This window comes from Notamacropus eugenii, chromosome 6, assembly GCF_028372415.1.
Source record: "Notamacropus eugenii isolate mMacEug1 chromosome 6, mMacEug1.pri_v2, whole genome shotgun sequence".
NCBI lineage: Eukaryota > Metazoa > Chordata > Mammalia > Diprotodontia > Macropodidae > Notamacropus > Notamacropus eugenii.
This window is the reverse complement of record NC_092877.1, coordinates 347,088,588-347,101,363: the sequence shown is the minus strand read 5'-3', so window position 1 is coordinate 347,101,363 and position 12,776 is coordinate 347,088,588. Positions and strand designations below refer to the sequence as shown.

The 12,776-nt window shown below is 40.0% G+C and overlaps 1 protein-coding gene across 4 annotated transcripts in view; it reads right to left on the bottom strand.

The window, feature by feature from the left end:
* Nucleotides 1-1,238: 1,238 nt before the first annotated feature.
* TBL1XR1 (TBL1X/Y related 1) overlaps nucleotides 1,239-12,776 on the bottom strand; it is a 158,747-nt gene continuing 147,209 nt past the window's right edge. For all 4 annotated transcript variants that reach the window (XM_072618450.1, XM_072618447.1, XM_072618448.1 and 1 more), the window contains 3 exons: nucleotides 12,452-12,617; nucleotides 6,728-6,829; nucleotides 1,239-6,096 (listed from right to left, as the gene is read on the bottom strand). In XM_072618450.1, coding sequence (XP_072474551.1) covers nucleotides 6,070-6,096; nucleotides 6,728-6,829; nucleotides 12,452-12,617 — 295 coding nt within the window. In that variant the 3' untranslated portion in view covers nucleotides 1,239-6,069. The remainder of the gene's footprint in view (nucleotides 6,097-6,727; nucleotides 6,830-12,451; nucleotides 12,618-12,776) is intronic.

Here is a 12,776-nt window from a genome sequence, read left to right as displayed (position 1 = left end):
TTTGCACACAAATATATTGGGAAAATAGTAAAAACCTAACTGACATAAGAACTCTAATTTATAATAGTGAGAAAACCAAAAACATCCCGATCTTTGCTTATGACTGGAAGCAATTAGTTGTACTATGTGCACATGTGGACTTCTCCACTAGTGATCCTCAGTTCCATTTCAAAGGCTTAAAATACGTAATGGATTGGCTACAGTCTGTGTCATGCAATCAAAGGCAAGCCACTGACTGAGAAAGGCTGCCTGACACTGGCTAAGGTTATGGTCAAGTAGTAATTGTAAACAATTATGCTTTTAATAGAGTACTGAATTCAACTGAAAAGTTTTAAGGGAAAGGATGATTATGTAAACATTCACATACACACAATGATCAATGGTATGGAAATACCTCCACGGGAGAGTTTAAAAGGTTTCGATTAACTTCAATGAAAAATCAGAAACTAATGACTGATGGATGACATCTTCAGACACAGTGTTAAATCATCGTTTAGTCTGTTTTAAAGGGAATAGTACACCTAGTCAGCTAAGGATGGCACCAAAAGAGAGTACTGATTTAAACTTTCACAAGGAGTTGGGCCAAAGAAGGTGTAAGGGAGAGCACAACATCTTGAACACAAAAAAGGTCCTTTCTTGTAAATCTAGTAGTGCGTGGGAAGGCTGATTGAGCCCAAAGTCCCTTCAGTGCAACATTACACAGTTAAGAGCTCCTTAACGCAACACACTGAAAATAATTCATAGCAACTATTCCTCAAATGATTAGATGCTCTCTTTAGTTTAATAATACAAAAGAGAGTGAAATCCAGATTCATTTAAGACCCTTTCTCTTACTCCTCAGTGGTTCAAAAATACTAACTGAATTGTAGGAAATGGAAAAGCATCAATTTGCAAACTGGATCTAAGGGGTTGGTCTGTTTTGAAATTGTGCTCATGCATCCTGAAAAAAACACCATGACAGTTTCTAATTTCTTGGTGGAAGTACTTCTCTATTTTATGTGGGTACATGTGAGACAATCGACATGCTCTGTTATGATAGCTAACTTAGAGCAAAATAAGTTTATTCTACAATAGAACATTAAAGGAATAAAAATCAAGTCAAATGTAAACAAGAAATTGTAAACAAGGACAAATTATAACACCCTCTCTCGGCCAGTAAATATTCTATACAAACTACAGATGTATCAAAAATTTATATTTATATTTTCATATATATGTATATATATACACAGCCAACATAATATCAAAATATATTTTATTCTGGACCTCTTTCAGATCTGATTCAAATTACAGTTGTCAGAGCAATACAATGCAAATGGAAACTGCAACAGGGACATGTGCCTCCGAGGGATGGGGGCGTGGGGGTAAGCCATCGTGATGGAGAACCCAAAGACATCCTAAGTGTAATTCACACGGGCCAGGACAGCCGAGAACATCTCTCTCAGTCTTCCTTAGACAAGAATCATGAAAACTGAATAAAAGTCCTTTAACAAGTACAAAAAACTGTCATGGGCTGGTTTACACTTTGACAACAGTTGTAAGTCAACTGGATAACTAAAGAAATGATGCAGACGTTCAAATCCAGTGCTACAGGTAGGCTCACAGAATTAGACCCAAAGGATTTGTAAAATCAAAATTAAACCATTACAACTACAATGTCAAAGTCAGGAGAGGAAAAAAAATTACTTGTGTATTCAAGGGTTATAGAGCCACAGAATGCAGCCTTAACAAAAGAAAAGGAAAAGAAATGCATAAGTAGTACACTGGACTAGATACAACATGCAGAATGTTTTCCTGAACTTATCCACAAATTCCAAAAAACATTATGAAATAGCTTACTAGGAAAAAAGGCATGCCCTAAGTCATCACCCTGCATCAACATTGTAAACTTAGAGGTGGAAACAGAATGCAATACCTCCTCAGACTACTGATCTAAGATGCTCTATCTCTAAATCAGTGTATGGAAAAAAAAAAAACCCAACACAACTTGAACTTCTCACTTAAAAAATTCTCTTCTCTACCTTTACCCAGATTTATGTTTAAGAAAGAAACTCTTGATGCTGAATTGTGATACTTCAGAGCTATCACTGGAAGAAAAGGTCATTCCTAATTCCCCTCCCCCACCTTCACCCCCTTTGACCCAAGAGAAAACTTTCAGGGTCTCTTGATTTGCTGCTGTTCCCTAAATATGGGCATTTGCTGCCATGCCACAATGTTGGTCCGCCAAAAAGAGGGTTTCCTGGGAACTTTCAGATGTGACCTACTAGTAATATGCATGTATCTGTCACCTAAGTACTGTCTTCAACACCCTAGAGCAGAACACAGGATATGCAGAGAAACATGACATGCCCTGAGCTGAGGAAAATGAGCACTGCTCCTAAGTGAGTGAATGGCACCGAGCAACACTGGAGATGTCGTTTCTGCTCATCTAGTGAAACCCCGATTCCCCTCTGCCCACATCACACGGAATCCCTCTGCAGAGCCCTTCAGGCCTGTCTGCCGATCCCACAACTATAATTATACCCTCAACCAAACCACTCCTACCTAAACAAAGCTAACTCCTTAAAAATAGTCATCTCTCATTAAATAATCTATTTCGACATAAAGAAGGGAAAGGAAAAAAGGAGTGCTTTAAAAGTGAAGGTAAATCAGCACAAATCTTTGGCCTTTCTCTTGACATCTGTACATGTCAAAAAGCAAGAACCTTCCTCTACTTCTTCTCTCTGGCGATTCCTGCATTTTGCACCATAATTAGTTGTTGAACCACAAAGGGAGGCACTTTTAGTATTTGTAAAAGATGTTTCATCCTAAGTCACGTCTAACGCTAGAGAACTGCTCATCACAACTGGATTATCAATAACAACCTAAGACCTACTTAAAATTTATCATGGCCTACAATACATCAGAAAGTCAATGACGGGACCTGATCCACATTCATAGAAAAGGGAACAAACACATGGAAATGTGGCTTCCTCCCCTAGATGGACATGAACAATGAGATTCCTGTAGAAGCTTTAGGAATGAATGGGAAACATGGCGGCTCCTCTTACTTTACTTTCTCCTTTAACCAATCAGTCCCCCAAGTTTTCAGCTCCTTCCCCACGGTAACAAATTCATCAGTGTAGCTTACACTAAAATGATCAGAGCGTAAATCCTACTTAGATCATAGTATGATCATATCCTCCTAGAAGAACTACTAACATTTCAATTATCAGCCCTTGGGGAAAATATAAGGGGGGTGGGGGAGAGGACAAACAAACAAACCAGGAACTCCAAAAATACAGTACTTCACAAGGCTGTGAAACTTAGTCTCTGGCCAGCACATTTATGCTCTAGACTTTTTTTTTAAAACAGCTTAGGAGCAGCATCGTGGCACATCAGCAGGCAATGATGATATTGAGAACAGCAGCAAAAAATAAATAAATAATCCAATGTTCATTAAAGAGCCCAGGCCTACTCCATGGATACCTCTCAGTAAGACGAGACTTCAGGGTAATAAAGCTCTGTATTTAGAACTGTGTAGGGTTCTATTATGGGTGGTTTTTTTGTAAGGAAAATAGCCAAAGATCAAAAAGAAAAAGAACAAGAGCATAAAAACATAGCTGTCCATTCTGGAAGCCATATTGCAGAATTCCTTGACTATCTTTTATAATCGGCTGAAAAAACCAGTCAATAACTGTATGCAAATGAATAAATTGTCCATATCAAAATACAAAAGTACTATCAATAATCACCTCTGACTTTCAGATTTAAATTCAGTGCAATTGACAAATGCATCGCTAAAGGAAAACGCAGCTTAAACATATCAGAACATTTGTGTCTATTCCTGGGAGCACATTTAAAAATTATTGCACAGATTTTTTTTATTTTTTACTTTTTTTTAAACAACAGAGGTCAGCCACGGGCACAGACCTCCACCAATAAAAGCAGGATGTCCAAGTGCCAGACACTCAGTCTAGGAGGTTTCCTACATGACTCACAAGGTAATTGTTCTAGACATCTGTCATATGTTCCAAAACCCTAAAAAAGAGCTGGCACAGAACCATCACGAATGACTGCCTTTCTGGATATGAATTAAAAAAAAAAAATTCTGTGATTTAGAATAGATTCCCCGCTAATAATTGGGGTACAGAGAACAATGAATGTGGAATTAAGTGTATTCTCTTTACCAAAGGCCAATGCTACCCTACCTCAGCAAAATGAAGACTTGCTTCAAGTCATATTAGTTTGTAAAAATAGCAGAAAATCAATGGCAAAAAAAGCTGCATTATTTGGGTTAAATCAATTTATGCCTAAACTAAGAAGTAGATTAACTTTTTTAAAGCAATAATAGTCACAAAATTATTAGTGATTGAAATAGTGTTATAAAATGGTTAACTTTGAAAAGCTCTGTGATAGAAGGCATTCCTTAATTAAAACATCTGTGACATAAATTTAACAATTATATTCTTTGAAATTTATAGCCTTGGAATCTGGCACGAAACATCAAGTGACCCCTTTCAACAGCACACATAAATTAGATGTGCTGAATTTACTAGAGAGATTTCGATATACCCTAGTCACGTGAGCATAACAAAAGTTTGCTATCTGTTGAGAAAAATACTTGATATTGTAAACAGATTAAAGGACAATATAGTAGTGATTAATAAAAAATAGCAGCTTATACCTACGTATACTTGAAAAAAATATAGCCATAAGTTATAATAAACTGCAGAATCAGAGCAGCAGAGACATTAGTGCAAGTATTATTATTTTTTAATAAGCTGAATCACTGCTATTTAAACACACCTTAAAGCAAGTCTTCTGTTCTAAAGATTTCTTGAGACTAAGGTAGTGAACATTTTGCCACATAATGGCAGTGTTATCAAATATATGCCAAAGGTATTTTGATTTCTATAAAGAAAATTGACGAGAGATTTTTTTTTAATACTGGAATTTGGTTACATTATATATCAGAGCTTCTACTGGTGGATATGATGGATACTTATGGTAGAAGCTAATAAACCCTTGTCCAGAAAGATTTTTATCTCTTAAAAACAAAACAAAACAAAACCCAGAATGCTACTTTGCTCCTTTTCACAATAGTGCACAACTAAACCATAATTAGCTATGGTCTTGAAGCAACAAGAATTTTTTTTTAATGCAGCTCTTGTATTTGTAAATTTTAAAAAAAAATTTTTTTTGTGCCCTTCGATTCTTAAGTTTGGCAGAAATATGTCCCAAATTAAGAAACTTCTGCATTTCAGCCACACCAGCAGAAAAACCAGAGCAGAATACCCTTTACAAAAAATGTCCTTTCTTGATGAACATGACCAATGTCACATTTCAGACACACTTTTCTAAAATCACCCCTCACCCCAACACACAACCAATGGAGAATGTGCTCTGAGAGCCACAGAATGGACCAATATCACTTGGCCTCTTCAAAAGAATGCATTAAAATATTTTTAAAAGATTTTTTTTTTATGTTTAAAAGGTGAAAAAATAAAAACAAGAAATAGATTTACTCCCTTACTTCCTGCATCCATAAAAACAAACAAACAAATAAAAACAAAAAGAATGTTTGAAAAGCAAGAAACAAACCCATGGCTGCATGTTTATATACGTCCATTTTCTCTGTACATATAAACTGCTCAACTATTGAGGGAAATTAAAGAAAAAAAGAATATGATCCACCATATTGATTAGATGGGGAGGACAGGGGGAGGAGGGGAGGGAAGGCTGCCATTTGTCTCCCAATTTGGTGCATGTATGGTCTGCTTTTGTATAGTCTCGTTCCTTTCCTCTTCTGCTTTTCATATCCCAAGCTTCTAAATGCTATTTGGGGGCACAGCAGATAAGATGCCAGCACTTGGTGAACAGGATTCACAAGCTGTGACAAAACTCTGTCATCCTCTTCAGGGTGTAATTTTGCTTTGTTTCTATACAGTGTAAGTGGAGATTTCTTTTCGGTTTGGCTGTAGTGGACTGGCCATGGTTCCAGTGGGACTAGAGCAGTACATGGGTCAGGGACAGTCATTTTGGCTATGTACACATTCATAGTCGGTCCATGGCTTCCAACTAGTAGCACTATTTCCGTAGGTCTAGTACACAAACCTGTAACAAACAAAGTTATTTTACAAGTTAAACTGAACTGAGTATTTTAGAGAACTTCATTTCCCCATGACTTATGTGAGTGGGACACTTCCCAAACCATAATTGAGTTCTAAACTAATCCTGGCCACAGGTACTGGCCAGCCTGGGAGGTGCCTAACAGAAGAGGCACTGGAGAAGGCGAGGGGCCTCAGTCCCACTGAACCAGGGACAAGGGAAGCCGGATTGAGTAAGGCTCAAGTGGTTAGTGAGGAGGCTGTGTGCCTGCCCAGGAGCCACAGACTACTTTCATGAATCCTATGAGACACACATCATTATTTTTTAAAGGTGAGAGTAGTTAATAAAAGTATTTTACCAGCAAGACTGCTATAAACTAAACGTTCAGCTCACTGTTTGCTCTTTAACATGAAGTTTAACATCAAACTAGTGAAGCTGTAGGTCAGATGACAGTCAATTTCTTGATCATAAAGAATAACTAAGGCATCAAAAAGCACCTAATTTGCAATATTGTAGTGTACTAGCCAAGACAACACAGCCTTTAGGAAGAAGCCAAAGGCATATTTTAAGAGGACTGACTTTCAACACTGCAACAAGAGCCATGGCCCCTGCCTTGGTGACATTCTGTCATACTTACTGAACCATCTGATGCGCTGGCTCCAACTTTGTCTCCTGCTGCATTCCAGCAAACCTCAAATATTCCACCTGTTCCCCTATAACTATGAACTAGGGCACCCGTCTAAAAAAGAAAAAGACCATTAAAAAAAATCACAATAATATCTATGAGCTGAATGCATCAATGAAGGCAAAAAAGGTTACAGTATTTCACTGTCCTCACAGAAATTAAGACAGCTAGAAAAACTGAACACTCAGAGCCTCAGCAAGTTACCTGAAACACATTAATAGGAACCTAAAAAAGAACTATAAAGTAGCCTGTAGTGCTGGAAATGCATTTCCTGTGGCTTGCCTAAGACAACCCCACTAACAGGACACACAGAGCTTCTCCAGTGCTGATCAATGAGTCTTTGCTGCTGTCCCCAGATCCACTTGTCAAGAGTGGAGGACAGCTGAGAAAACTAAGATCTGAGATAGGCTAACATCAGTGGCCTTGGGCCTCAAAGCTCTCAAATGAGGACCAGGGTCTTAGAATAGAAGAGAGCTTCGAGTTCTAGTCCAACTGCAAGAAAAAACTGAGCCACACAAAGAGGTCAAATGATTTGCCCAACATCACTTGGTAAAAAAGAGGCAGAGCTGGAATGTGAACTCAGATCCTCTCATCTCAAATGCAGTTCTCTTTCCACTCCACTCCACCTCCAAGTGGTCTGGAGTTTTTAAGCTTCATTAGGTGGACACATGATAAAACATAATGAACAAAACCAGAAAGAGCAAAAAGTGTAACAAGGGAAAAGAAAGAATATGAAAAATGTTAATTCAAGTCAATGAGTTACTTCACCCCATCTCCTGGCACTCCCTCTGCTAGGAAAATTACCAAGGAAGTTAAAAGGAAATAAGGCACGCTCATTACCCCAAGAAACTTACAGTGAAACAACCAGAACACTAAGCATCATAGGGAAAAATTCTGGTGAGGATCCCATTTATTTTTAAATGAACATTTAGCAAGATTGGGCCTGACACAGATGAGAATAGAAGGACTGTGTCTGTTCCAGGGAGGCTTCTGATACTACCGTCACCTAAAGAAAACTTCCCACATGCCTACATTAAAGGGGGTCACAGGGAGAAGGCAGGAGGCACAGGCTGCTGGACTTGGAGTCAAGAAGATATAACTTAGAGTCCTGAAAGGAAAACAATGACACATCAGGTCTTCTGTAGCTTTAAATTCATAATCCTATGAGGTGTTTTGTATATTTTCCTCTGCAAACACTACAGCACCAAAAAGCACTTGATCTGCAGCGTGGTACCATACTAGCCATGAAAACAACATAGCCTTTAGGAAAAGGCCAAAGATATATTTTAAAAGTACTGACTTTTCATCAAATGATGCTGAGGCCAATTCAAACCGATTGCCACGGAAGTCTCATTTATCACTGCTAACTATCAGGTCACATGGCCAGAGATGGAATGTGGTATTTGCTATGGTGTTAGCCACAAAACCACCTTCTGAAGGATTAGGAGCCCTGCTCAGAAACCAGGAGCAATCTTCTTCCAGCATCAGGCCCTGGAACTGATTGCTTCATGGGGCATCAAAGGAAGGTCTAGGTCTGCCAGTGACAAAATTAGGGCAGCCCCAGAGAGCACACTCAGAAGGGAGCTCCCCTACTTTTCTCTCCCTATTCTCATTTCCCAACATCCAGCTCCAATAATTTCCATGGGAGCAACAGTCCTACTCCTGATAGCAAGGCAGCTGCCAGGGTTGAACAATTATCCTCCTCTCCATTGCTTGGAAATTCAACAATTGTATGTGACATAACCTGAAATGGGCTTTCACTGCTGCAAGGCAAATCTTTAGACATTTCCCTAAATGGCCCACTATCACACCCATCTTGTGAACCTCCTCCTTTCTCAAACTTCCCATGAGTCCCTCCCTATACTCAGCTCAGATCCTAGCCTCATATTCTACTGAAAAAATCGAGGCCATTAGCCAAGAGTCCTCTCTCTTCCTCATCTCCTATCACATTATCTCCTCCTTTATTTTCCCTGCTTCTAGAGGAGAGGTGGCCCTTTCTCCGTGACAACGCTTTTACATGTCCCATCATCTCCAAAAGATTGCCTCCTTTCGCATTTCTCTTTAATCTCTCCCTGTCTCCTGACTGCTTCCCTGCAGAGCAGAATATGCCTGTGGCTCCCCTTTCCTCTACTTGATCCATCCTCCCCTCTTCACCAGCACTCCATACATCTCCTCCTTTTTGTGACCAAACTACAGTAAGAGCCTCTCCTTCCTCTCTTTTTAACTCAAGGTGGTCTATGTATTGGCCTCATCATTCCACTAAAACTGCTCTCTCCAAACTTTACCAAGGACTTCTTAATTTCCACCAGCCTGTTCTCAGTGTTTGTCTTTCTCCATCTCTCGGCAGCCTCTAACAAGGTGGATCATCTGGTACTTTGATATGCTCTTCTCTGTTAAGTTTTCCTGTCAGTCTCACCAGATCAACTCCTACCTAGGTGGCTCCACAGAGCACAGATCATCCTCCCTGGGGTCAGGAAGACCTGAGTTCAAAACTGGGCTCAGATATTTACAGGCCATGTGACTCTTCACTTGCCTAAGTTCCTTATCTGTAAAAAGGAGGTAATGAACAGCACCAGCCTGCAGGGTTGTTGTGAAGACCAAATGAGATAAATACTGCACAGCACTTAGCAGAGTGCCTGGCACGCACATCTCCTTCCCACAGCCTCTACAGGCTTTTCATCCAGGTCATGCTTGCTAAGCCAGGTGTCCCAACAGAGCCCTATCCTGGGACCTCTTCTTTCTCTATATTCACTTGGGCCCATTCAATTATTCTCTCTAACTTGATTATTCCCAAGTCTACTCACCTAGCACTAACCTTTCTGCTGACCTCCAGACTCACATCGCCAATCACTTATCACACACCTTGAAATGGCCGAGTCCATTATCTCTGCGCCCCCCCCCCTCCCCCCTCTACTGTCTGGTCCAGTCTATGATTCCACCTTTGCAGCATCTCCAGAACATGCCCCTTTCTCTCCTGACACAGCCATCACTCTGGGCCAGGCTTTCCTCATCTCATGCCAGGATTGCTACAGCAGCCTGACTGGTCTCCCTGCCACAAATCTTTTCACTTTCATTTCAGTTACCAAAGTCTATGTCTGTCCATGTAATCCCCACATCCAATAAAGTCCAGGGGCTCCCTAGCACTGGCCAGTATCAAACAGAAAACTCTCTGGCACCTGTACCCCTACTTCCAGTCTTTTGCTAACTTCTATTTCCTCCCCCTTCCAGGGTGTATGAGGGCTTCAAGGAGGACTAGCACTCTGGTACAAGGACTTGTGGAGCCCTTGTCAGGGCTGGTGCCTACCTGGCATTCAACTCTCACCTGTGGCTTCAAAAAGCTGTAGCATGTGCAGTGGTAAACCATGTCAGAAGATGAGCTAAACCAGGTTGAGGATAACCAACAGGCCTCAAAAACCTGACAGTGAGTTAGGGTGATGACTAGCCCAAGCATGCGAAAACTTTCCCCAGCAGAATGGGAAGATGAAAACAACTTGACCTAATGGCCATGAAGGTAACTGAAAGAGGTTCTGTAAAGAGCTTGGAGGTTGGTCAGACATCAAAGATGCCAAGGACATTCACTGAATCCTGGCCCATCACCAGTTTCTTGACTTTGTGTCCTATCACTGGACTTGGATGACTCAGGAAGAGAGAATGAGATTGATGACCGTGCAACTCCGTCTCACTTAAATCCAATTCACATGCAAGTCAAGCAGGATATTACCTGTGATGTCACTGGTCCTTTTCAAAAAATGAAGGACAAACATAATACCTTCCCCAACCACAAACCCCATGAAATCTATCCCCAAACTCCAAGGGACTCCAGATTAAGATTATCTACTCTGTATTATATTTCTTGCCTTCTCTCTCTCTTTTTCAATATTTTCCCTAATTACATATTAAAAACAGATTTAACATTCTTTTTTCAAATTTTGAGTTTCAAATTCTCTCTCTTCCTTCTCTCCCTTATTGAGACCATCCTCTCCCTTTTAAAAAGAGTTTTGTTTTTTATTTTCAGTTTGAAATTCTCTTTTTCCTTTACCCCAGCCCCATCCATTAAGAAGGCAAAAAAATACAGTATCTATTACACATATGAAGACATGCAGTGCTATTTCCACAGTCATAATGAAGGGGAAAAAAGCGATTTCTTGCTTGTGGATAGGGAATAGATTTGAGAAAAAATTTGCAATTGAAAAAATCAAATTAAAAACAACAAATAAAGAATATCTCCCCTAGGCAGGATGAAAGTTCCTTGAGGGCAGGTACTTTCACACTTTTGTCTTTGCATATAGAGTGCCTTATTTATTCAGGAGGTCCCTAACAAATTCTGATGAATAGTGGTTTCCTGTGCAAACATGCCAATTTTTGACTGTATATGTATGTGGATAGCTTTAGGAAAAAGGAAAAAATGGTAGTCACAAATTCTAACCAAAGCAGAGGTAGGAAAAGTGGCAAAAAACTGACAGGAAGTCATTTTTTGAAAATCAAATTCCAAGTCTATATTGGAGAGCAGGAGCCAGAGTCATTTCAAAACTATCCTCAAAGGCAACAGCCTTCAACCTAAAATCTACTGGTGCCATGGATCCAATTTACATTAGTAACTGACTTATGAAATTTGGGAGAAATCACATTAAATGGGCAAGGAGAGCAAAAATTTAGCTGTATGTCAAATAGGAACTCTGTACAATGACCTACTTCTATCTCCAAACGTAATCTTATTAGAAAGTGGCCGTGGATCATTTTCAGTAATTAACTCCTCCAGTTTCTGCAGTGGTCCAAAACAGACAACATATTTTCCCCTCACAACAATGCTGTGGAGGATGTCCTTGTCAATGATTTCTATCTATAAGTTGTGTGGGACCCATCCAATCAGCTGAGTATTGGCTCAATAGGACTTACAGTTCTGGTAGTCTAGATGGTTTTTCATTATAAGATAAGACACCTGACAGCTCATTAAGCCTGATTTAATCGTAACGGAATCAGTCACTGGAAAATCCAAAAGGGGGAACAAGCTAGGTACAGAATGAATGCCAAGGATATTCATCAGGCAAAAATACAGAAATGATCTAGAATTTCTTTAGTATAGAGAACCCCCATTAAGGGAACTTCCTTCATTAAAGCAGATGGAAACCTATCACTTCAGTAGATTAAGTACCAAGGAGGTAGCCACTTGTTGTTAGGGTCCCATATCAGATTTAAATCCTGGTCTTCCTGACTCCAACTTCCCCAGCACTGATGGACACTTATTACATACCAAGCCTGGGAATGAAAAGACAAACACAAAACACTCCCTGCCCTTGAGGAGTTTATGTGTTTTTTTAGGGACATGTGTCATACTCAACAACAGATTAGAAAAAGACTCCTAATTGCTGGGCCACTGCTCTAAAGTAGCAGGGGTCTAACTGGGATTTTGAACCCTGAAATAATACCAATTTGTTTGCACAGTACCCAATGCCTTCAGTTATTAGAAGGAAAAAGTCACCAGCAGCAGCCAAAACCCATACAACCATCAAGACGAGCAGTGCCAACAGGCCTTTACTATGACTAAATGCCGCTTTACCTATTATTTGAAAATATAATTTTAGTTCTAATAACTGTTCTAATGGGCTAATCCTAAAGATATGCTCAATTTTTGTGTAGTTAGGCATTTAAATCTAGGGTCAAGGTCAGAAAGCATACCTGAGTATTCCAGATGTGCACACACTTGTCAAAGGAGCCACTTGCCAGGTATCTGCCATCAGGACTGAAAGCCACACTGTACACAGGCTCCTGGTGTTTTGTCAAAGTGTGGATGCAAATACCCCGGTCTACATCCCATAATCGAACAGTAGAATCAAAGGATGCACTGTAAGGGTCAGAAAGAGGAAGAGAAGAGAGAGAAAGAGAGTTTCACCATAAAGGTAACGTGGTATTTCTTACTCCTCCCATGTCCAGGAAACATGTGCCTGAGTGACAAAGGGAACGAAATGGCTTTCTGGCAACTCAGCTCCAGGAGGGAGAGGCC